General features: G+C 47.6%; 1 protein-coding gene and 2 gene segments (V, D, J or C); all 3 read right to left on the reverse strand.

The window, feature by feature from the left end:
* Window positions 1–311: 311 nt before the first annotated feature.
* LOC101841750 lies at window positions 312–7,377 on the reverse strand. The segment is given in 8 exon segments: window positions 312–538; window positions 832–938; window positions 1,817–1,834; window positions 2,306–2,683; window positions 6,108–6,128; window positions 6,276–6,386; window positions 6,874–6,935; window positions 7,295–7,377. Coding segments are annotated over 8 exon segments (801 nt in total).
* A 2,718-nt stretch (window positions 7,378–10,095) lies between these two features.
* LOC101836143 lies at window positions 10,096–16,404 on the reverse strand. The segment is given in 5 exon segments: window positions 10,096–10,347; window positions 10,600–10,706; window positions 10,798–10,815; window positions 11,177–11,554; window positions 15,704–16,404. Coding segments are annotated over 4 exon segments (450 nt in total).
* Window positions 16,405–21,533: 5,129 nt separating this feature from the next.
* On the reverse strand, window positions 21,534–24,885 carry LOC101835879 (anionic trypsin-2). The gene is made up of 5 exons (XM_005083087.4): window positions 24,798–24,885; window positions 23,680–23,836; window positions 22,523–22,776; window positions 22,008–22,144; window positions 21,534–21,737 (listed from the first exon to the last, which is right to left on the reverse strand). The coding sequence occupies exons 1-5, from the start codon at window positions 24,835–24,837 to the stop codon at window positions 21,588–21,590; spliced, it is 738 nt and encodes a 245-aa protein (XP_005083144.1). The 5' UTR covers window positions 24,838–24,885; the 3' UTR covers window positions 21,534–21,587.
* Window positions 24,886–25,153: the final 268 nt, after the last annotated feature.

The following is a 25,153-nucleotide window of genomic DNA, read 5'->3' on the forward strand; positions in this document are numbered from 1 at the left end:
GCCAGAGATATTAAGGACACATACAGATAAAACCCAAAGATATAACAAAAGGCACTGGACTCTGTAATCTATAAATCTGCCTAGCCTCTGCTCTGTGCTGGGTGAGGTTACTGTTAGGGGTATTTTTTCTTTCCATGTCCATATCCTGCTGGTGTTCCAGAGTGTGGTCATTGCCCTTCAGACAAAATGGTTCAAGGGAGGATTTTGAGTAGTGTGCAGGGGGAAGATGCATTTTTGGCAAGGAAGCAGATTTGCTACTCTTTGATCTTCCAGACTAGTAGCCCCAAAGATGCTTCTGAAGCACAACCAGGCCCAGCTGAACAGTTTTATTGGTTAAGCCTGTTTCAGAGTCAAGAAATCAGTCCACGGGAAGCGGTGAGGAAGGATGGACATCCATGGAGGAAGAGTAGAAGCTCTGGATAGAGAACCGCTCCTCAGGAAGGGATTGAGAAGCAGATGCAGGAGAATCAGGGTTAGGATGGAGAACAAACAACCCAGGACGCACAACCAGCTGGTCTCAGGAATTTTTTTTCTTGGCCTGAGGAGGAAAAAGACCTCGTTAGAGCTCCAGAAGCCACGGAGTGAGGGGAGGAGGGCGGATTAGGTAGATTCTTGAGTGTGGTTTTGAAGAGAGCTCCTTGAATTCTCTTCATCCTCTGGGCGGGCATACATAGTTATTCTTGTATTTTCTCTTTGGTCAGTGCCCCCTATGACCCTTTTGAGATGACAGGACATATTGGAGGCTGGGTCCTCCTGTGAGATCCCCTGTCCTTCCATGTGCGGTAGTCTACATCCTCCCTTCAGGTGCTTGTCCCCTCCCACCGTTCTTACCATGGCCATCAGCACCAGGGCGCTGACCAGCACAGCATACAGGGTGGCCTTCCCCAGCAGGACCTCATAGAGGATGGTGGCAGACAGGACCCCTTGTTGGTAGGACGCTGTGGACAGGAAAGGAGAATGAGTAGTGCCCGTTGCCCTGGCTAGCAGGGCACAACGGGCTGGGCTCACGGGTACCTGGGATGGTGGAACAAGAGCTAGAAAGAACGGACAGCAAGACAGACAGACGTTCTGGTCAAGCTGCGTTTAATGAGAATTCTGTATAGGCTTAAACAGGGGAATGTGGCATTGGCCATGGGGCAGAGGTTGTTAGACCAGAGATCTCACCAGGGAGTGCAGGTATTAAGGAAGTATTGTTAAGCAATGGGTTATCTCTATGGCGCCAGGCCATCTGTGGGAAGGCGCCTGCATTTTGGGAACTGCCTTGGGTCAAGAAAGAGATTCAGTGACCTGGTCCTCAACATCCCCTCCCTTACTTTTTATTAATGAAGGGGAGGGGGTCTGGACTGTAGGTCTGAGAGTTGGTAGAGGAATAGGCAGTAGGTGTTATTTATTAGGATCTTAGTGGGAGTATTAAGATGGCTTTTTACGATGTCGCCCTTATATTAGGGCTCTTATAGGTACGAAATTACAAAGGCCATGGGTGGCAATATCCATGAGAGGGCCCTGTCTGTCTTAGGACAGGGGTGTTTAAAAGCCTCTCCCTGTCATTGGAGATGACACTGTACGATGAATATTCCTGTCTTATCAGTTAATCCTGTGAGCCCAGAGTTTTACTCATAGGTTGCTGGGGAGGGGATGGATTATTCTTAAAAAAAAAAAGACTGACAATATTTACAAGACGTTCTAAATAACAACGATCGCTCCCAACACCCGTGAACAGGCAGTTCTGGGAACCCTGGTCCTTGATGTCGTAAGGTTCTTCACTTTCCAGAGCCCAGACCACAGAAGGCTTAGAGAAAGGGGGAGGCTTACTCACTTGCGGTGATGCCACAGTCTGAAAGAAAAGAGAGGGAGGGGAAAAATGGGTGAAATATAATGCCACTGCTTGGGAATCTTGAGCCCTCAACAACAAAACTTAAAGCTGGACTCGAAGGCCACAAACGCATGAAGGTCAGAGGATGTGAGCTCCCCACACCCTGTCTTTCTTATGCTGAAGGACAAGCACAGGACACTGTCACTGGGACAGAGCTGAGACGTAGCACATACATGCTGGGCTTCAAGGACGGCATGAGGGAACACAGCCCAGCGCAGAGGCTCTAAAGAACCTGGGACCCAACAGGTCTGAGCTGCCCCATTAAGTTTAAGTGCTCTGTGGGAGGACATAGACGCTACGGTTTTCTAACACTGTTCTTGATCGTCCCTCCCAGCACTCGGATTTTCTCCTAGTTCTGTGTTTGTACATAGATCTTTCCATCTCTCTGGGGTGCTGTTCAATCTCCTCACCAACACGCAGGTCCCCACTCACCGGCGCTGCCCCAGGCCTCGGCACTGATGTTCTGGGAGACCGGTTTGGGTGAGGCCTCACTCCACTTGTCTTCCTCTGTCAGCCCATAGAACTGGACTTGGCAGCGGAAGTGGTTGCGGGGATTGTGCCAGAAGGTGGCAGAGACCCTCAGGCGGCTGCTCAGGCCGTAGGTGACACCGTTGCTCTCCTTTTTGGGCTCAAGGTCTGTGCTGACTCCGCTGAGGACCTCCTTGCCATTCACCCACCAGCTCATTTCCACGTGGTCAGGGTAGAAGCCCCTGGCCAGGCACACGAGGGTGGCCATTTGTTTGTCTGCGATCTCTGCTTCTGATGGCTCAAACAAGGTGACCTTGGGTGGTCTCACCTTGCTCAGATCCTCTGGGAAATGAAGAGGGTGGCATTAGCATTTTGCTGACCACTTTCTGGTTCTGGTAGAGGCCATATGCATCTGAGAAGGCTGGGTGCTGAGAGAGTTTCTGAAAAAGCAAGCATGTTGTGGCAGGTCCCATTTGCCTTGGAATCACTATTCCCCTTCTCTTTTTCCGTTGTCTGTTATATACATTCATATAGTGGATGTCAATGTTCCCTCTCCTTCTGTCTCATAAGGGGACACTACAAATGGTCCTGCCCAACACCATACACAATGTCCCTTTATTAATACTGTTTTAATCATTAATATTGTTTTAATCATCCTCCATCAAGAGAAGGTTACTTTTGATCTTGATATATAGCAGCTAAAAGGAGCCTGCCACAGAAATCTGAATTACAGAAACTGAATCCCAGCAATGACCTTCCGTGCCCATGGGCCCATGGGAGTGTCTCTTTAATGGCTCTGCATTGGCTTTTTGTGTGTTTTGCTTTGTTTCATTTTCTGCTTGCAAAGTGGAATGCAAAAGCTGATTTCCAGAACTGGCAGGAGGGTTCAGGATATCCTGCCATAGCTGGGTTATCTGTAACTGGAGCTAAGGGGCAGAGGAATGAAGGATAATTAAGCATGATATAGACATTTGGCATAAGGAAGCTTCCCTCAGATCACAATCTATAGGTGGACTATTTTCATTCATGCATGTGAAGATATCTTGGTCTACAGTGTGTTCAGGAGGACGTAAGCCAAAGTTCACTGAACTTTGTGGTGTGTGAAATAAACCTATCCACTTCTCGGCCTCCAAATGTCACCGGCTCTTTGTATTTTTCTAACTGTTCTTTGCTTCCAAGCAATTTAGTGACGATAAAGAGATAAACATACTTTGTTTCAGCAAACCACAGTCTTCTGGATAACGGAGAAATTTTACTCTAACCCTTTCTTATATTTCTATGGATATCATCTCATTCCAGAGCTTATGGCAATGACTTCCAACCTTCATATTTCTTACATGAGATCAAAGGCTTAGTGCTTTTCCTCAAACTCTACAGCCATCACTTTGAAATTCTGTTTCTTTTTAGTATCAGTCTGCACATTTTTCTTGTCTTTTCTTCTTTCTTTTTGATTGTTTGACATGGTCTTCCTTTGTGGCCTATGAAGGCCTAGAACTCCCTACAGAGTCCAAGCTGCCTTGGGACTCATTATGTATGCAGCCTGGGTTGGCCTCACATTTAAGGCATCCCATTTGCCTCAGCCTCCCCAGGGTTGGGATTGCAGATGTTGAGCTCCACACCTGGCCACATTTTCCTTTTGGGCTCAGCATGAAAGTGTCCTAGCTGACCCTTGACAGCTGCCTGGGCTCAGCCTTTATTCCCCAGTTGCCTCAATTTACTTAACAAAGTAGCTAGGACTTTGTGGGCTGGACCTCCATGGAAATGCTAACATGCTTTCTTCTCTCTGTGGTACTTGGCTATCAATTCCCCTGCTTTTTGTCCTGAGTAGCCTCACTCTGTCTCAGAGATACTGGCTTTGAAAGTCTCCCTCCCTTCTATAGGAACGATGGAATGCATTTCTCTGACCAAGTCACTTGGCAATCACCTAGTCCCTGTTGTGAAAAATCAAAGAATTGCCTGAGTCAGGCATGTATTAACTAATACCATAGTCAGGACAAATAAGAAGCAGATACTCACTACTACCTAAGTATTACTCATATCACTCCATGGGGAGGCTGGGAGTAGCTACACATCCACATCCACATCTGGGTATGTGAGTCCCTAAGGACTCCTGGGAGGAAGAATATAGGAAGCTGTTGCTGGCATGTGATTTTCCTGTGGACTAGTTGTGGATTAAAAATTATAGAATTTCTCTCTCCCTCTTTCCAAGTCACCTCCATTTTGGTACCCATAGAAGAGGCTCACACATTAACTTACCTAGTCTTACCTGAGTTCAGCCTTGCCTGGCTCTTTTCTCTGTCCCACCTGACCACAGGAAACCAGTATTTCCTTTAGGCACAACAGACTTTAACATGGCGGAGTCCCCTTGGATCCAGCCTAGCATTCTAACCACAAAGGGTGTCCACTGTTGCTATGGCTATCAAATAATACAGGTTTCACATTCCCAGGCTGTGAGTTATTTCTCTTCTTATAACCTTGGTCCCCATTGCCAAATGTTCGTTAAAGTCTATTCTAGTACTGGGAGCCTAAGGTTGTTCAAGCATCCCCCCCCCCCCATCTCCCAGGCTAAATATTGGAACTTGAACGTGTGCTGATAAGCAACAACCTCTTTTCACGGTCTGGTCTGTCTAGCCTGGAATTCACACAATGAAGGTTTTAGGTCAGGATTCAGGGGAATAACCTGAGGATAATCGGACCCCTGTGAATAAGACCCCCTCCCCCGATTTGGGGCTGACTAGCCACGAGAAGACGTGGGTGCTAGGTGGGTTTTCATCCCGCATCAAGGGATCCCAAGTTTAGAGGAAAAACAGGGTTTGGAGTTTAAAAATCAATAGAACACCAACACCACCAGGCTTTTGACCGTTCTGTCCCGGCTCATGTTTATCTGCCTGCCCTTGGTTTCTTGCCTGGCATTCTTCTCCTTTCAAAAGACCATAGTTTGAACAACTTTTGCTGAGGAGACCAGCCTAGAGGTCAGCGGCACCGCCTCTGGGATCCTCGCTGCCTCTGTCTGCCTTTTAGTTCTTTGCTTTCCTGTTACTTATTTTCAAAAACAAGTTTGTTCCAGAGTCCTGATAAATCCTTTTCTCCACCGCCCACCCAGCGCATGGAAACCTCAGAGAAAAGAGAACTAAGCGGAATCTGCCCTGGCTTGCAAGAGCATCGCTTAGCACCCAATACCCTGCCTCGCGCAGCCCTCCCAGAAGAGGTGAAGTTGAGGGCTGTATCATATTGCAGACACCCCAGGGAGCCCTAACCCCGATCTACCCCCAAACTCCTCCAGGGACCCAGGAACTAAGGCTGGGAGCGCGCGCGAGATGTCGGAATCTTACCTAAGACCGTGAGCCTGGTGCCTGGACCGAAATACTGCTCATAGGAGCACAGAGGCGCGACCCCACACGCAAACCCGCGCAATGCAAACCCGAGCTAGTCTCCAGCTTCATGACAACCCTGGTTACTCAGCCTCCCGCAGGGCCTGGGAACCCAGTGTAAAGACGCCAGCAGCCCCCGGGGCTCGCCGCTGCAGTTGCCAAAAAACTCACGTAGCACTGTCCCGAAAGTTAAGGCAAGGGCTGCGAAGCACAACCGGTTGATTCCCCCCCAGAAACCCACTCAAGGCACCCGTGCCCACTGCAGCCCCAGCCCGTCGCCACCATCACGCGTGGGTCCCCAGCTCACCTAACACGAGGAGCCGCGTGCCTGGCCCAAAGTACTGGGTATCTTGGTTCACGGCACCAGAGGCCAGCACAAAAACACCCCAACTCACCTAGCACTGACAGTCGGGTGCCTGCACCGAAGTACAAGGTGTTTTGACTCACAGCCCCTTGGTACAGCACAAAAACTGGTCCTGACCACCCTTACCTGGGAATCTCGGTAAGGAGATACCCCCTACCCCCACCCCTAGCCCCGGCCCCATCACTAGCTCCAGACTTACCGAGCACGGTCAGTCTGGTTCCTGGGCCAAAATACTGAGTTTCTGCGCTCACAGCCTCCAGGCTCAGGACAAAAACCCGGTGCTGCCCACTCCTGCTATTCCAGCCCTTGGCTCAAATCTCCCATCAACCCAGAGTGTTCTCTTGATCTCAGCATCCAGTCCAGAATTCCTCCCGGCAGGGGTAGGTCAGCTCAGACCCAGAGGAAGCTGAGTTGCTTTTCCTACTCTGCCCATCTAATCCCCCACGGTACCCCTGCATCTGCCCTGCTTACCCAGCACTGTGAGCTTGGAGCCTTCTCCGAAGTACAGCTGCCCGGTGTTTGCACAGTTCTGGGTTTGCTGGCAAAAACCCCGGCTTCCCCCATGCAGGGTCTTGGGTAACTAAAGTGCCCGTTCTGCTAAGGCTTTCTGGTTCCAGGGGGTCTTTCTGGCTAATTATGCTATCTCCCCTGCCACCTGTGTGGCCACTGTCTTCTTACCCAGCACGGTGAGTCGTGTCCCTGGTCCGAAGAATTGTTCAGCATATGAACACAGCAGAAAAGGGCTGCCAAGAATCCGTCCTCCTTCCTCGCCTTAGCACAGACCCAGGGCTACCCACTTTCTCCATCTAATTCCGGAATTGGTAAGGCAATCTGGGCATTGCATGAGGCCGACCTCGATCTGAAGAGAAGATGCAAACGTTTGGCTCGGCAACTAATATCCATCCAATTCACCCTGGGACCGACACAGTGAACTTGAAGTCTGAAGGCTTCCTGGTGGCCTTGAGTAGCTTCTGATGAGAAAAGACTTGTAACGCCTTTCCCACAGAGTGTTTATTCATTTACTTAATATTTTGGATGAGTTCTTAATTTTTACCACGCATGTACAGATACTTGGCCGAGAGTAAGCCTTATGAAAGGAGCGGTGATCCTGCTCCCCTGGACAGGCTTTTGCATTTCATGGGACGCTCTCTGGGGCATGGGACTGCACGGATACTGTAAGACCTTGTGGAACCACTCACAGAGACCCCCCCTTCTCACAGGGCAGATGCATTCCTTGGGCTGAGAGTTGACGTTTTCAGGGGTAGAGCTTTTTGTAAAAGCTCCTCTTCTATTTGAATCATCGTGCCCCCCCCCAGTCCCCACAATGTTACACCACGATACAAAAAAGTTTCTTCCCCACAGGCGCCCTCCCCCAGCCCCCAGCAGGGGCAGGAAGCCCAGGTGGCGGAGAGGTTAGCCTGACTCAGAGGGCCTGGGAAAAGACTAAAGCTGGGTAAATTTAAAGAAAAGGAGGAGCTTGGAGAAGATCATGGTACTAATGGTGTTGCTGCTGGTGGGGGCAGGGAGGCCCTGTTGGGAACGCACTCTCACACTGCGAGGGCGCCTGTGTCACAGAGTCTCCCCTCTTTGACTTACTGTGCCCACCTACCTGCTCAGGAGGGCTTTTTATAGTGAGAGGGGTTGGTGGGGAGGTAGGGGGATGGGGGTGGGAGGAGTGACGCGGAAAGGCCCCCAACAGGAGAGTCTGCAGAGCAGTCGGTACATCTTAGAGTGCAGAGACAAGTAGCTCAGAAACCGCCATCATTCATTCCTGTTGCTTCCCAGAGAAAGCTCAGCTTCCTCATTCACTTATCCCACAAGTATTTAGTGGGCACTGAATATGTGTTAGGTCACATTCTGTTTGCCAGGAAGCGAGTCCGTTCTCAGAGCGGCGTGCGCCGATAAGGGTTTCTCAGCCTTGATTTTTGGCTATTTCTGTCCCTGACTCTTGCACCCAAGTAAAACGGCTAAACTCTGAAGCATCCAGCCACATTGTGTGTGCTTTTTTTTTTTCTCCTGCTTCTGGTAAGGGTGGCCCTGAGCACACCAATGGGGCCACTTCTGAAGACTCTGTATACTGTCATGCCTTTGTCTGATTACCAGCTGCTGAGTGCAGCTTTTGGTGGACAGTTCCCACAGCGTCTTCAAAGCACTGGCTTGCATTTCTGTTCTTTTCCATAGTGACTTAGTCCCTTTATGGACGTATGGGTTTCTTGGGGACTACGGTTTAGTTACCTCTGGCCCCTGGGTGGTCAGTCATATGTGTCTAGTGAGTGGGTGATGTGAATGTACATGTAAATATGCGCGTTTGCATAGCTTGAACTCTGAAATCATCCATAACAGAAAGGGGGGGCTGTTGTAGACGTTGGAGGCCCCACTGGGATGGCTGCATCTAAAGTTGAGTCACTTTTATTTCCCTTACCTTTCACAGGCTTGTTAGAAAATTACCACCAGGTGTCTATCCTGAACCAAAATAGCAGGCGGTATCCCAGGGTACTATAACAAATAATAGCCCAGTTATGAAGGAGCCACCTGCTACATGGGAGGTGCCAGGTAAGAAACGGTTCCCATGACGCATGGTGAGTGTCACGAGGGAGGTCTTCACAAGGGGCCAGACGGTGAACTACAGGATGTGCTTGATCTAGTCATATGGGGTTAGAACTAAGGACTGAGCAACAAAAAATGCTAGAGAAGGCTCCAGGAAGAAACCAAACCCTTAGAGACCAGGGAGAAGGCCATTACAGAATGGCACGGAGGGGATTCGAGGAGCGGGGTATGCGGGATTATGAGGTGAAATGAATCATCAGGTCTTTATGCCATCTTAGGGATGCTGACTACCCCACCATGGTGACAACGAGGACACAGGGAGCTTGCGAAGGGGTCTCTCCGTGTAGAGATTGGGCTCGCTCTTGCTAGGAATCTGTATTTTCTGTGCTTCCAAGAGCAACCTTGGGATGTTGCTTTGAGGAACCAACAATTAAAATTAGTAAAAGTTTAAAAACTGGGTCCTGAATCTACACAGAGAAAGGGAACTTCTAATGAATGGTAAAGGAAATTTAACTCCTTCAATCAGGAGTGCCGTGTCTGGCTCCTGAGCCCCTGCTCTCAGAGAAGGGGAGGTAACTGTCCACCACTCCTGCTAATATTCCTTTACTAATTGCTGGTCATGAAGGTCCCCTGCTAGCTGTAAAGATTCCCTGGCCCAGGAGATAACTGACAGACCCTGTGACACTGTAACCCTGCAAGCCCATGCCATGTCTTATCTCACTCAAATGTATCTTGCTTAAAATACATAGTAACTGCTTGACTCTGTACTTGGTATGACCTTAAGCAACCATGGAAACCCTGAAATCTGTGGCCCTCAACCTGATGGTCTGCCCCTTTAAAAGCTTCTCTTTTTGGCTGGTTGGCATCTCATTTCCTCCGCCATGGAAAGAGATCCAAGTTGGCCACCTTGAACAATAAATAAAGCCTTTTGCTTTTGCATCAGAGTGTCAAATCCTTGGGATATTCTCTGGGCTCAGAGAACCTGGCACAACACCTTTAATTCACTAGGTAATAATTTCCCAACAGATTCGTATCTTAAATGAAAGACGAGTCTCCCACTGAAATACAGTTTTCCAAGACGGTGTACAATTGTGTGATGGTGCGGGAGAGACGCTTGGCGAACAAACACTTGTGTTCAGTGAGAAGCTGAAAGGAAGACTGGTGACACTCGGGGAACCAAGCCTTGCGAGCAACCGGGACTTGACCAGTTGCAGATGGATACATCTGTGTAACCTACAACTATCTGCTCACTAGAGTGCCTTTCCCAGGGTCGGAGATTCCTGTACTCAGAACTCCTCTCCTGCTTGAAAACTTTTAGTTCCCATAACCACCCATTAGCCTCTTCTGTTACTCACTTTCCTTACCTAAGGGGTACCATGGTTTTTGTTTGTTTGTCTTTTAATATCTCTCCTTTCATGATTGATCAGGGAGTTCACAGGCAGACGAGAAATAAAGACGTCTACACACATGAGTGAGAGTCATTCTAGAACATGTTTATTGGTTATATATTTATTGTTGTAAGCGTGCTAGGCACACTCCAGGTCACAGGGATTTCAGATGTGCATGCAGAAGCACACGGCTAGTAAGGGGACTTTGGGGCCCACAGACCAATGACAGCAGCTCTTCAGAAGTGCTGGAAAAAGAGAACCTGTATTAACACCGCAATGGGTTGGAAGTTCTGGACTCCGCCTCCGGGTCTGGACTCAGGAATTCTTCCTTTTGACCTGAAGAAGGAAGACAAGGGTTTTAGATTTACCAAGAGCCATGCATGACGGGGCTTGAGAGGAAGTAGGAAGGCCATGTCCCTGGGGTTTTGGGGTAACCACAGCTTTGTCCTCTGTAAGGCTCATTCACTGTAGTCCTTCCAAGATTTTGCTTGCCTTTTATGGCGTGACAGCAAAACTCTCTCTATGGCTCACTTCTGGTTCTGCAAGAGTCCTTAGAGCCCCTGCAAGGTTTGCTTGCCCATTCCTTACCACGGCCACCAGCACCAGGGCGCTGACAAACACAGCATACAGGGTGGCCTTCCCCAGCAGGACCTCATAGAGGATGGTGGCAGACAGGACCCCTTGTTGGTAGGACGCTGTGGATAGGAGAGGAGAGCAGGTAAATGCCTGGACAGGCAGTTAGCTCTGCAGTTGAGGCCATGAGAGGTGAGGAGGGAGTCAACTTACCTGAGGTAATACCGCAATCTGAAAGAAAAGAGAGACCAGAAAAATGGATGAGATGTCCTCTTATAGAGGAGACTGAATATTAAGTCAGCACTGAGCCTCCCCAGGTGGCCCCAGAACCCACTGTCTTCTGTTGATCGTGAAACCCACGGCTTAGACACCAAAGATAATGATTCCGAGGCTGAGCTGCACTGGGCCTTGGGAAGGAGACCCTACACATAAATGTTGGGCAGGGGATCTCATGGTAGGATTGGCTGTAGCTGTCCTGTTACTGCTTTTTTGCGTGTCTAGACTGCCTGGCTTCTGCCCGAATCTCTCCATTTTTCTTTGGCACTGGTGATGCTCATTCTTCTCCCCAGCTTCTCCCCGGGTCCCCACTCACCGGCGCTGCCCCAGGCCTCGGCACTGATGTTCTGGGAGACCGGTTTGGGTGAGGCCTCACTCCACTCGTCTTCGTCTGTCAGCCCATAGAACTGGACTTGGCAGCGGAAGTGGTTGCGGGGATTGTGCCAGAAGGTGGCAGAGACCCTCAGGCGGCTGCTCAGGCTGTAGGTGACACCGTTGCTCTCCTTTTTGGGCTCAAGGTCTGTGCTGACTCCGCTGAGGACCTCCTTGCCATTCACCCACCAGCTCATTTCCACGTGGTCAGGGTAGAAGCCCCTGGCCAGGCACACGAGGGTGGCCATTTGTTTGTCGGCGATCTCTGCTTCTGATGGCTCAAACAAGGTGACCCTGGGCGGGCTCACCTTGCTCAGATCCTCTGGAAATGAAGAGAGGAGGGCTGCTCTGACAGTTGTCTAGACCTTGTTTGGTCTGTGTGAGGCAGGGCCGGAAATGGTCATTATAATGGACAACCATGCAGTAGTAGGTCCTGCTTTCTGTCACTAATTCTGCAATTCTGCTGTGGGTGTCCTTGATGTTCCCTCTTTTTTATGCGTTTATCTAAATATATGTTCTGTGTACTTTCTTTCCCCATTTTCCTGAGGTGGAATTGTACCCTGAGTTTCTGCACTTTCTCGTAATGCCTCACATACTGTGACTTTGTTTGATGACCTGCTGAAAAGAATAGACCCAGGTTGTTTTTTTTTAAACCATAATCTATGCATGGTTATCTGATCTTTTAGATTTGAAATTAGTGGAGTTGGGAGAGTCTGAATTTTGAGGCAAAAGTGTCATATTGACATCATGATCCTAAGAATGAAGGTGATTTTTTTATGACTGTTTTCCTTTATGAGGTCAATGTATTAATGTGTCTGGGTGATTCTGCATACTATCAACATTTACTATCGCCTCTGAGTTTCTGAATACCTTGCTCAACTCTTCCCACCCTCTCTGCCTTTGCATGTGATTTGCTGCGAGGTTCTGGCTCGTCTCTGGCTGATAGCCCAGCTGATGCCCGATGCTCACTCCTACACTGAGGTGTAAGAGGGCTGTGGTGGCTTGCTCAGGAAAACTACAATCCTGTGGAAGATATTATTCATAGGCTGAACTCTTCTATTTTTTCTGCGCTCAGCAAGGCTCCTTGATGAGTTTCAGAATTCTAGTTCACAGCCCAAAAATGTATTCTTCAATACAGTGAAAGGTTGACTGCTCCCATAAAGTAATCTAAAGCACATAGGTCATTTCAAAAGTGGGTCTCCACTGGACCCACTCACACGCTGCAAGATGGGACAGAAAAAGCCTTCTGCAATTATTGAAGAGAATAGATCCCATTGAAGACAAGAGAGATGCAAGAATTCCCATGCAACAACCTCCAAGCATCCTCCCTTAATGTGGAGATTAATGTCCTCCCCCTCTGGCTCTGTTCTGACACAAAGCAAGGTCCTGATGCAGAAACACAGTATGAGATCTCCTTTCTGTGTCCAAAGTTGAGGACTTATTGGGGAAATTGAGAAATGGGTTTGGAAAAAGACAGTGACTTGAAGGACAGTCAGTAAGAGAAATAAAGGAAGTCACACCAGGTGACCTTTAAAATAATTTGGTCGAGAGAAAGGGGTATGGGAGGAGTGAGAGAGGAGGAAGTCAGGATGGGAGTGATGTAGAGTCAATACTCATTTACGAAGTTCTCAAAAGTAAAAAGCAAAACCAATAATTTTTTAGCTTGGTCCTTTAAGTTAAAGTTAATTTTAAATAGCATTTCCTATTTTATGTGTCTTAGAGAGCCTGGGACAGCTTAGCATTAATTTTTTTAGCAATATCACCCCAGACAGTTCCCCCAACTTTACTCCGCTGAGCCCTAGGCCCTTGAATCCAGTATTCAGTAGTTTCCTTTAACGTCCATGGCATGAGTCCTATCTACAAGAAAATATCTGTGCAAGCTTCCAGGCCTGGGAGGACCGAGGTGTCTCGTTTTTCCACCTTTTTCTATCTCTCAGACCTCACCGAATCCCTCCCTGATCTCCCAGCCTGTCTGCTTCCTCCCCTGCGTGGTCTTGGTTACGCTGGGTTTGCATGATAGATACATTCGCCAACTATCCAAAGACAGACCTGGAATATGAGGACCGCTTATCTAACTTCTCTTCTTTATAAGTTATTTGTTGCCAATGCATAATTTTTCTAGTTGTAAGCTTATTCATATCTATGCCTGGCATACCCAACAAGTACAGGGTCCTGCAAACTCCCCATGCAGACAGCTACAACTCCTGTAATGCTATATAACAAAGACGTGTACCTGCTGCCCGGGATCAGCCCTCGAGTCACCCTGATATCGCCAGCCTGGTCCCCTCTGCTGTCTGACCCGTTAAGCCACACCAGGAAGACAAAAGTGAGTCTACAGAGGCCGATAGAAACAGGAAAACAGATGAAGCCAGGATTAGAAGTCTGCACTGGAGGTCAGATATTTTAAATAAGACAGAGCCATGTACCAAAAGAAGTCAACAGTGCAGAAGGAAAATGAGAATGGAGAAATGGTATCGGAAAGAAAACCAAGCAATTCATCCATCCAGAAAGTACGGACGATTGGAGTCCAAAGAATAATAAAAATAAGAGAGATGACTCAAAGCCCCGCACCAAGGCACTCTGTGACAAGAAGGAGAAAACAGACCCAGGGATCCGCAATCTACTAGGCTCTGGGGAAAGCAGGAGAGGGAACGGGGTTCCAGATGGGAACGGGTGACTCTGCCTCCCAATCTTATACCCAAGTTCCTCTTCCAGACCGTTGTGATCCAACACATCATCCCCCCAGTCACGAACAGAGCCCCCATACCTGTCACAGTGAGCCGGGTGCCGGTTGCAAAGTAGAGGGGCGAATTATAGGAACACAGCTGCAGGTGGCCTTGGTAAAACCCACCAGCTGTCCCAAGTCAGAGAGCGGGTTTCAGTTCCCTGGCAGCTGGATGGCCGCCACTCTGCCTACAGGCAGGATTCTAGACTACAGTAATTTCGTAAGGCACACCACGGGAGAGGGGCAGGAGAAAGGGACTCAGAAGGGACTCCGTGCAAACAAGAAGGTAAGATAACCCAGAGAGGTGAGGAGGAGACTTCTCATAGACTGAAGACTTCCTTTGGGGTAAAGAAACAGTTGCTGGTTCATCCCCAACAAGTGAAGGAATAGCTAAATTCCTCGGTGTCCCTTCCACCAGCGCTGGGGGTGTGGGGACAGGCACTCCGGCTCCAAGGGACAGCAGTCCCACCTTTTCAGTCCTATAGCTTACCTAGAACAGAGAGTCGAGTCCCCTTTCCAAAATGCAGAGCCTGGTTATTACACAGTACAACAGGAGAGTGACAAACCTCTCCCCACTACCCCTGCAGGCACTGTGGGGAGCCTTCCTTTGACCCCACACATTCCCCAGGGACTCCAGTACATTCTCTACCCTCTCATCCTCTCTGAGCAGCAACCTAGGCTGAGTTCCCAGTGCCTGCCTTCTCCAAGGAGCTTCCCTGCACCCCTAGGCTTACAATATAGCCTCCCAGGAAGGAAAGAAACCTTTTACATACCCAGGACAGACAGCTTGGTTCCATGACCGAAAAATAATCTTTCGTTGGAAACACAACATTAAAGCCTGGTGGTAAAACTGTCGCCTGTTTTCTGTCCCTCCTCCCCATGCCCACCTGCCTGCTGGCTTCCCTCATTCCTGAGGATGGTTTTACCTCTGGGGAGTGGAAGGACAATTAAGAGTTATTAACTAATATAATTGGCAATCAGTTTTCCTGGTGGGTCCATGCCTCCTCCTCTCCAGCATCTTCTGTCTGTGTGAGAGCACCAAAGAGCCAGATTGTGAGCAGCCTATGAGGGCGACTCCCAGGAGAGTTTGTCTGCACTTAGCAGGGTGCCCAGGCTTGGCATAGCCAGCCTGTGAAACACTGTAGATGGACACCCTTCCCTTCTTGCAAGCATGAAGCATGAGCACAGGGGCTTAGAGCTTCCTGACAGAATTGCACTGCCACACAGGGACCCCAGAGAGGCTGCCTCTGGTACACAACCATTTGGTTCTAACTTACCTACAACAGTGAGCCGGCTTCCTTCTCCAAAATAGACCGTGTTTCCAGAACACAGCCTCCCAGGTCCACTTCAAAAACCCCTCACTGTCTGTGAGCCCCCTCTCGTTTTTTTTTTTTTTTTTGATTTTTTTGTTTCTTTGTCCTCCATCCCAGGCTCATCTTGATTCAACCAGGAACCTTCAGATCACCCTCGCCGATTCTGCCTCCCTAGAATGTAGTCCCAGACACCAGCCCACTTCCCCCTCAAGCAAGATCCATGAGCTAGATCCTTCTGGTTCCCAGGACAGAGTCACACTTGTCATCCCACAACCCAATGACACTTAGGCCTTACCTATTACAGAAAGCCTGGTCCCCGAGCCGAAGGTGTAGTCGTAGTTTGCACATCAGAATACAGGAACTCGAAAAATGGACACAGAGGACATGCTTTGCCCTAAGATAGACCTGGAAATGTACCTGAAAGATATCTTACCTACAACGGTGAGCCTGGTTCCTTTACCAAAGAAAGCTTCTGTGTTTGCACAGTGCCTGGGTGCCAGGAGGAAAGCCAGCTTAACGTGTAAACAGAGAACGGTCCCGGCTAATGCCTAGAGGACCCCGGAAGGAGTGACACCCAAGCATGTGTTACAGATGCTGCACCAAGGGCCAGAGACACGGTTCAGCCGTTAAAGGCTAGGCTCTCAGATATTGCACCACAGAGCATTTTCATGTTAGACTTGTGAGGATGTAGAGCCTGGTAGATTCCATCCAGTGGGACCTACATCCCTTTCATGAAGGAATGTATATATATTCTCGGAGGGTCTGTCAAAGTGAGGTCGGCCTGCAGGGAGCAGGTTACCAGGACCAGAGTTGAGATCTCCTTGGCTTCCTTTGAGCAATCTGCAGAACTATTCATCTCTGGATCACCTTTCCATTGACTGCGGTTTGGTCCCATAAGGTTTGGTTGAAGGGGGCCTCCCTGCAGCCTTGGCCTCTGGGGCCCGCTAGGCCGTTCTTCTTACGCTTGCGCTCTCTCTGCGTAGGAGGCTTCTGTTGATGAGACCCAATTCTTCCCCGTGATCTTGGCCTGGCAGGCAGCAGGGTGAAGCGGAAGCATTCTGGATCTAAACGCATCAAGGCCCGGGGCCCAGGAGAGAAGCAGAAGACTGTGGGCCTTGGTACAGACAGAAAGGTTTTTGTAAAGGGTTCCCATAGAATTGAATCACCGTGCCCCCTGTCCCCACAATGTTACAGCTTTATACAAAAACGACCCACCCATAGATCCACCCCTTGAAGGCTGGAAGAAACCACCAGAGCAGCTGCTCCTCTGAGGGCAGCTGAAGTCAGGGAAGGTGACCTCGCCCCCATTGTGCAAGGTGGTGATAAGAAATGAGACAATACGGGGAGTTTCCTCCTCGCCCCCTGGCTTTCTTCTGAATGTCCTTTGTTCTTGGAGCTGGGCACAGTTGCAACGCTGCTGTTTGCCCAAGGGGCTGGGTGCCCTCTAGTATTCGCCTTTCTCTGGTTGTCGTCATGGAAGGGGACCACCCACCCTATGAAGAAGTAACAGCCCCCAATCCTGGCTCTGCCCTTGCCCCAAGGTTGTACGTCTCTCTAAGGTTATGTCTTCCTTCCAACAACAAGACTCTGCAGTATGCAGACTTTCTCCTTTTGGGACAGCCTTCTCAGGGGGTTACCTGGACTCGGGACTTCTTAGAATGATGGTGTAGACGCACCGTAATTTCCAGAAATGGGTATGAGGCAAAGTGACCACACATGCTGTTGTGTTGTTACTCATCCATTTGGGCAAAGGGAGATGGGGACAAGTCTCCATGGAGGTTGCACAGAGACACAGTTTGGAAATCATTCTAATACCATCACAGGCCCATGCGATCATAGCTGCATGGTAGTCTTCTCTGAAGACATTTTGAAGCATTGGTAGATGTTTCCTGGTTCAAGATGAGTCTGGAGGGGAGTGGAGGCACACATATCCTAGTATTGTAGGACAGAAATGGGCAGATCTGTGAGTCTGAGTCCAGTCTGGTCTATATACAGAGTTCCAGGCCAGTCATGGCTATCCTTTGAGACAAACTGACTCTGAAATCCAACCTGCCCTTGAATGTCCTGGGTATCCATGCCCCCCCCACCCCAATCCCATTGATGCTTCCTTTTATTGCCTGTTAAGCGGTGACTTAAAACCAAGATGAAGAAAAAATAGACTTAACTATGTAATTGTGTCTCCTTTGTATAAGAAATAGAAAAAGAATCAAAAGCTAGCTGAAAACTTGGGGAAATATTTGCAATTCTCACCATCAGGGCTAGATAATTCAACAGCTCAATTAAAAAACAAAGGCAAATAGCAGATGTTTTAGATGTCTTAGAGAAAAAGAAATCAAAACAGTGCTTAAGTGCAGGGAAAAGTTCTTACCAGGATAATAATAAGAAAAGCTACTTTGAAAGAATGCCTTGCAGCAGTGTGGAAAATTGGGCTATTTAGGGACTCTTTTCTTGGGGACTTTGAAGTGCAATAAAGACTTTAGTGTATCTGTTGTTAGTAGGAATATAAAATGATGAAAACAGCCTATATAAAAAATAACTAGAAAACAACAATGAAGCTATAAATGCTTTCTCATTTTTGTTTTCATCCGGAAATCTCACTCTGGGAAATTTACTTTGTAGGTACAGTTGGATACAAATGAAATTTTAGCACTTGGGAGGCTGAGGCAGAAAGATTGCTGTGAATTTAAGGCCCTCCTGGTCTACAGAGGAAGAGCTTCTCTCAAAAAATGTCCAGAAAGCTTAAGAATGAAAACGGTTTAATTGAGTGTGGAATAGCGGTGTCATGTCGGTGTGCTCTGTCACACTCACTGTTAGCTGGGGAAGAAGGTGCTGCAGGCCTGCATGGGTGTATGCGACCTTTTGTTTAACCAATGGAGCCAGGTTTAAGAATTAGCTAAGGAGACTCACAGTGGTGCTCTTTGAACTGGCTGCTGGGCAAAGGGGAGACAGCCTGAGTCAAGAGCAGTGGCAATTATTTACAATTCACAAAATTGACAATTCACAATACACAATTCACAACTCTACTGCAAGCCCGAGCCAAACAGCCAACCACTTTCAGTCATTTGGAAGACAGTAAAGTCTATTCTTTATCCCCCCCCATTTTATTTTGATCAATTTTTTTCACCTGTTGATTTCTCACCCAATTCTTATCCCTAGCAATGATTTACTCATTAAACCTTTTAATGAAGTAGCTGGGTAACTTAATATCATCTGGCCTTAAACATGGTACTACTGTACCACGTTTCTTAGTGTCACAGTTTTTGATTTTTTTTAGTTTGCTCATCTAGGCATTGAGACCAAATGTAATGGCAGAAACATTAAAAAAATCTATCTGTCTGTCATCTATATGTCTTCTGTCTTCTATTCTTTTATTCTCTCACTCAATAATTCATTCATCAATTCACTGTTTTTGTTTTTTACCTGTGCAAACAGCACAGCTCAATTGAGCAGCAATCAGATTGTGGTCATTCATACACATGGACAGCAGGGGGCAGCCTTTCCTTATTTAATTTCTTCTTTTCTTGTTTTCTTTTTTTCCCGGGAGTGGGGGTGGGGGGGGTGGGGGTGGCAGGGAGTCACCTTGTAGCTCTGACTGTCCTGGACTCACTGTGTAGAACAGACTGTACTGGAACTCACAGAAATCTGCCTGCCTCTGCCTCCCTGGGGCTGGGATTAAAGGCATGTAGCCCTAAACTGGCTTTTCACTTTATTCTTTTGTCCTGAGCCAGGTCACAGGAATGAATGGAGTTGACAGTGTAAGTCTGGGGCCCCTACCTGGAGAGGGTGGCCCTTGTGTCACAAGAATGGGTAGAGTTGCCAGGATGTCTACATAAAGACAAGGTCAAGGACTTAGAGCGTGTGTAGATAGAACTGAGACAGGATGGGTAGAGCTGGTGGTAGGAGACAAGTCTTTCTACCTAGAGACAGGGAAAATAGCACTCGTCGGGGATGGATGAAGTTGGCAGTGTGAGTCTGGTGTGCCTGCATAGAAGGGAGTGTGTTGGGAGCGATCATCGTTATTTAGAACCTCTTGCAAATATTGTCAGTCTTTTCTAAGAACAGTCCGTCCCCTCCCCAGCTTCCTAATGAACAGAACCTGGGCTCACAGGAATTGCTGACAGCAATCTACAGTTAGGTTACTCAGTCCAATCTACAGTTAAGTTACTTACTCAACCCTCCTCCCTGCAATTAGGCTACTTAGCACTAACACCTCTTCATTCCTGTTGCTCAGCCTCAGTGGTGGTCTGCCAGCACCCCTCAGTATGTGACCAAAAACACACTCCTTGGTACGTGACCAAGAACACTCTTTGGCCCGGTTACTAGGCAACGGCCCCTCTCTTATTCTCCTTCATCCCCCTACCTCATTTCCCCTATTTAAGCCTGTACGGATCTTTCATTAAACACAGCTTGATCAGAAGGTCTGTCTTGCTGTCAGTTCTTTGTATCTCTTGTTCCACCATTCCAGGTTCCCGTGGACTTGACCCCGTTGTGCCCTGCTGGTCAGGGCAGGAATGGAAAAGGGTGCCAGATGACAAGAAGACTTAGTGTGTGTGTGTAGGGTTTGTGGGTTGGGGTGGGGTGGCGATAATGGAAAGGGATTGCTAATACTAAAGACATTTTGAAATGTCACATGGATGCTTACTAGTGCAGAAACTTCTTAAATTATTTCTACATATACATAAATGTAGCCCATACTCTGGTGGTATACCACACATGCAAAAATATATGTGTGGCAAAAATTGGATTTGATGGTTATAATAAAGAAAAGAAAAGGAGACATGCTGGATAGGTAGGGAAGAAGGGTATATCTGGGAAGAACTGGAAGCATAAATACGATCAAAATGTAATGTATGAAATTCTTAAAGCACTAATTCTTTTTTTTTTAATAAGAGAATGAGCCTGGAAACAAGCCAGTTAACAGCATTTCTCCACCGTTTATGCTTTCAGCTCTTGCTTGAGTTCTTTCCCTGACATCTCTCAGGGATGCACCGTACCTGGAAGTGTAAGTCACTAAGTTACTTTTGGTCAGAGAGTTTTTATTGCACCAATAGGAAGGAAGGAAGCTAGAAGAAAGACAAAAGGGAGTCCTGCGTTCCCTGAGAAGAAGCTTGTAAGTGCTGTCTTGAACACTGTGGGAAACCACGGAAATGTTAAATCAGGAAGAATCTAATGAGCAAGAGCTTTCTATAAGTACACGGACTTCATGGAAGGCTGAGATTGGAGGAGCGCTTTCGGGAAGTGAATGGACGTGGGCATGGGTGTTTGTTGGTGAAAGTGGACTGGAAACATGTCAAAGATCAAGTAGGATGGACTCTTCCTGATCTGAGACCACACAGTAGAAAGAGAAGGGAGGCCATTAGTGGGCATGCAAATAATTAAGCAGTTCTGACAATAAACACATCTATCACCTGCTAAGTGTGGGATGGGTATATAAGCTTCTCTGAGTCTTTACTTTCTACCTGTGGAACCAGAATAACAATTACAGAAGGGAACATGAAGTAATTGTGATCACGTCTATGGAAATTCTCAAGATAGCACATGTATATTAGCATTACTGCGTGAGATAAACAGAAGGCAAATTACTCAGATGTGTGAGGGAATGTAAACCCAGAACCTCTTATTTCTTCGATAGAAACACAAGTGGGAATTGGGGATGACCGGTGAGAACTTATCTAAGTAGGACACCTGCTGTTAGGATGGAGTAGAACTGCAATGACATGAATATTTCTATGTAGAGAGCTAGCTACGCTGGTTCAGCCTATGGTCTAAGCATTCTGCAGCCTGAAGCAAGGAAATCCCAGGTTCAAGGCCTGCTTGGATTACGGAGCAAGGCTTTGCATCAAAGCCCGCAAACTGGATATGAGGGAGGGATCTCAGAAGCCAAGATGGTTAGTCATTGCTAAGATTTACACTGGGTATAAAGTGTTTCTGCTATAATCAAAGAAATTAGCCGCTTGTCGACCACAACAATGTACGCATAGGCTACAGCTCCAAGCTGCACTGATGCACTAAAGAAGAAAAATCTTTAGCTCCACTCTTCAGATGTGACTTTCCTTGAAAAAGAAAAATGATGCAAACTCCCTGTTGTGGTTCCACTGAATTTACTTTTGTGTGTCATATGTTGCTGATGATTATTCCATGAAAACTATTTTACAACCAGGATAACTTTCAGTGGAGAATCTCTGCCTGACCTGAAAGACCTCAGATAAGAGCTTCCATCCCAGAGCTAGGGGACTAGAGAGATCAGACAGAGGAACAGGCAGTGAGGGCAAATGAACTTTATTGATACGGGGACTGAGGAGGGGTTGGGGATTTTCTTAGTTGGCAGCAATTGTGCTCTGAATCCAGCTCACGTAGTTGCAGACCTTGGTGTACACACCAGGGTTATTTTTCAAGGCACAGCCATAGCCCCAGGAGACGATACCCTGGAGTTTTCCATTGCAGACCACGGGACCACCAGAGTCACCCTGGAATGGAGAAATACAGTGTTTAGGGAAGGAGCATGCAGAAAAGGATCACATCTACTCTTACCTTAAGACCCCATTCTAGCTACTTTGTGACTCCTTTCGATTTTCATGGAAGCACATCCTACAAGTCTTACTAATGAGATGAAATGACATCCAGAGTAGATCTCACTCCCCCTTGATGCCACTTCTAGTCACACAGCATTGGACGTTCAAGTTCAAATGCAAATCCTGGTAGAAGAGGGGTTTAATATGCAGAGGGAGTCCAATCACCTGGCAGGAATCCTTGCCTCCCTCCAGGTAGCCAACACAGATCATGTTAGCTGTGATCTCTCCTGGATAAGCAGCTTCACAGGCACTCTGAGACAGCACTGGGGCGTTCAGGCACTGGAGCAGGTCTGGGTTGTTTACTTTGAGGGAAGGTAAGGATCAAAGAAAGAAAAAATATACATTAGAGCACCCTGAGTATCAACCATTTGTCCTCACCTTAGGTAACCGTCAGAGAAATCATTAAGGGTATAAATTGTGGCAAAGAATTACAGCTTTCTAAATCTGAAAAAAATGACCACTGCTAATACTTCTTTCAGTATAATAACACAGTGTCATCTTTAGGTTACAGGGAGTGAACCTCTTGGTATTTTATATTCCTTTGGCACCAGCTATACTCTTCTTATAGTTGGTACTTCAAACATATTTGCAAGGTAAAAGCCAGTAAGTTTGAACCTAGAGACGTGACTGGCTTTGGAAAACATGGGGAGAAAGGGATCTTAGTAGGTAAAAGGTCTTACCACCAGAGCTGAGGGTGTTGCCCCAGCCAGAGATAAGGCACTGAGTGCCAGCAGCTGCACAGGAGGTGGGCAGAGATACGGTGGCCACACGGGCATTGAGGGTCACTGGGGAAGCGAGCTTGATCAGCATGATGTCATTGTCCAGGGTCCTCGAACTAAATTTGGGGTGCTTGATGATCTTGGAAGCAGTGACAAACTGCTCATTGCCCTCAAGGACGTTGATGTTATACTCTCCCAGTCTCACTTGGATGCGGCTGTTACGAAGAAAAGACAAGGTAGAGATTTTTCTATACGTTACCCAGGACACCCCAGGTTCCAAAACTTCATGCTCAGGGATGGCTCAAAGGAGAAGCTCTTCAGTGGTAGACAATTTCTAGCTAGGCACCCCGGTCCTTTTAACTGCAGAGAATGTTGGTATTAGCATATAAAGTAAAGGAGTGAAGTTCAGGCTGGTTTTTAACCTGCTGTACCACAGCTCCTCACACATCCAGGGATGTAGAACCAAGGTGACATTTGATGCACACATCACTCTCTGGTTCTTTGTTGCCTACAGTAGGAACTATGACTAATACTTCTTGCTTTGTTAAAAACTATCCTTATGTGGGACCTAATCTGGTGGAGCCCAAAGTGTTGTTCCAGGACCCACACCAATGTGACATGGGACCTTGAAAGAAGTTCACATTCTTGCTCCCAACTCCAAAACTATTGAGCCAGAATCTAGCCCTGGGATCAGTGTTTAAGAACTTTCGTTATCATTGTGATACAACCTTAGGACTGAGAGCACACAGTAAAGACTGCATTGACTTCTCCAATATTTAGCTGCATTTCTGAATACTTGGAGTTCATTATTCTTTGCAGGTGGTGGTCCTTGTATGAAGATCTTGCCTGACTTTCTCACTGGTGTTGGTGATAACAAGATAAACTCTTCTTGGTTTAATGACCCATTATCCTTGCTATTTTATGGACTTGTTTGAGGAAGTGAGAGACGTCCTATCCTGCATCAAATTTACTCAGCTCTCATGATATTTAACCGCTGCCAGCAACTTCTTTTCTTCATGGCTTTCCCAACTGACCTTACAACTTCACCACTTGTGAAAGTGCTAGGTTCTAACTGTGTCTCAGGCTGTGGACTCTGCACTCAGGATCCCATCACTTACGTCTTGTAGCAGTGAGCTGCAGACACCACCCACTGGCTATTGATGAGGGAGCCTCCACAGAAGTGGTAGCCAGAGTTCAGAGACACCTGGTAGGGCACAGAATTCTGCTGGCAAGTGTATCCTCCGACGATCTTGTCATCATCAACAGGAAAAGCAACTTGAATGGAGATAGGAAATGAGAATAAACCAATTCATCAGGGTACTGGAGGTTGAGGTCATTGGCTCTACGGCAGCTTAAACCCTTAGGATTTCTTACTGAGCACAATGAATGTAAGCAAGTCTGGATCACTCTGTCTCCAATAGGTAACATAGATTGTAGGCTTTCCCAGTATTTGGCTCTGTAGGACAGATAGGTAGTGCTCACAGGGCTCAGATATCTTCTGAGCATCAGGGTTGGGACAGCAAGAACTACCTAAGTATGCACTTAGTGTGACCCCACTAGAAGTCAGTTTTATCCAGGCCTGCTTTGTTTTTACATCTGTTACTTGTTTGTGCCAACACTGGCTTTTTAGAGTATCAGGACGATTTGACCTAGGCCAGCTTCCCACAGAAATCAGCTCTGTAGACGGAGTCCAGAACAGAAAGGAATAGCCAGCCAACTTAGACATATCAAAGGGAGGGCATAGCAAATGGCCAATGTAACAGCATTTTTAAAATTTCGTTGCACGCCCTACCAGTAAGATGAAGTTCACCTTGGGACTCCAAAACTCCAGTAAACAGACAAGACCCAGAACACATAAGGTCAGAACTCTAATGGTCAAATCTTGGGGGAAAATAAGTTTTCCATGCCTGCAGGCACACTTTTCTTTAAGAATAGCTATAGTGGAAGTATCATAGAGTTGGCAGAGCCAAGTGGCAGGTTGTGAGGGTTTATTTCGTGGAACCTCTACCAGGTCTACCTTTCAACACTCCCTGCTCTTGGCACCGATGGCAATGAAGACCGGTGATGAGAGCAGATGAAGGTGGGGGTGAGAAAGTGGGAAGAATGAGAGCCCAGGGAAGCGGGGAGAAGACTTGTGAGGCAGACGTGACTGCCAGAAGACAGAGACAGCGCTGGGACAGTTCATGCACTCTAGTTAACGGGATAGAAACAGCTTGGAGAAACGTATGGGACTCACCAGCTGCTCCAACAAGGGCCAGGATCAGGAGGGCACTCATGGTGGCAGAAGGTACTGAGCATGGGAAGGGAGCCTGCCTTTATAGCTCCCAAGAGGGAGAGGAGGGCGTAGAGTTGGGGTGGAGGGAGGTCATTGTCCTTTCCGCACAAACACAACTGCACATTTCTCTTTCCCAGGGTCTTGCATCAGCTTTTCTCTGTTTGCTTCCCTTGTCACTAGGACACTTACAGGTGACAAGGGAAATTTTTTTTCTCAGGCCAGAGAGGAAGAGCAATCGGTTCTTGGGATGACGCTGGCACAGAGCAGACAGGGAATGTCAAATCCCAGTGGGATTCCTTAGGCTGAGGAGACCACGG

Source organism: Mesocricetus auratus, unplaced genomic scaffold, assembly GCF_017639785.1.
Source record: "Mesocricetus auratus isolate SY011 unplaced genomic scaffold, BCM_Maur_2.0 Super-Scaffold_100694, whole genome shotgun sequence".
In the NCBI taxonomy this organism is placed as follows: Eukaryota; Metazoa; Chordata; class Mammalia; order Rodentia; family Cricetidae; genus Mesocricetus; species Mesocricetus auratus.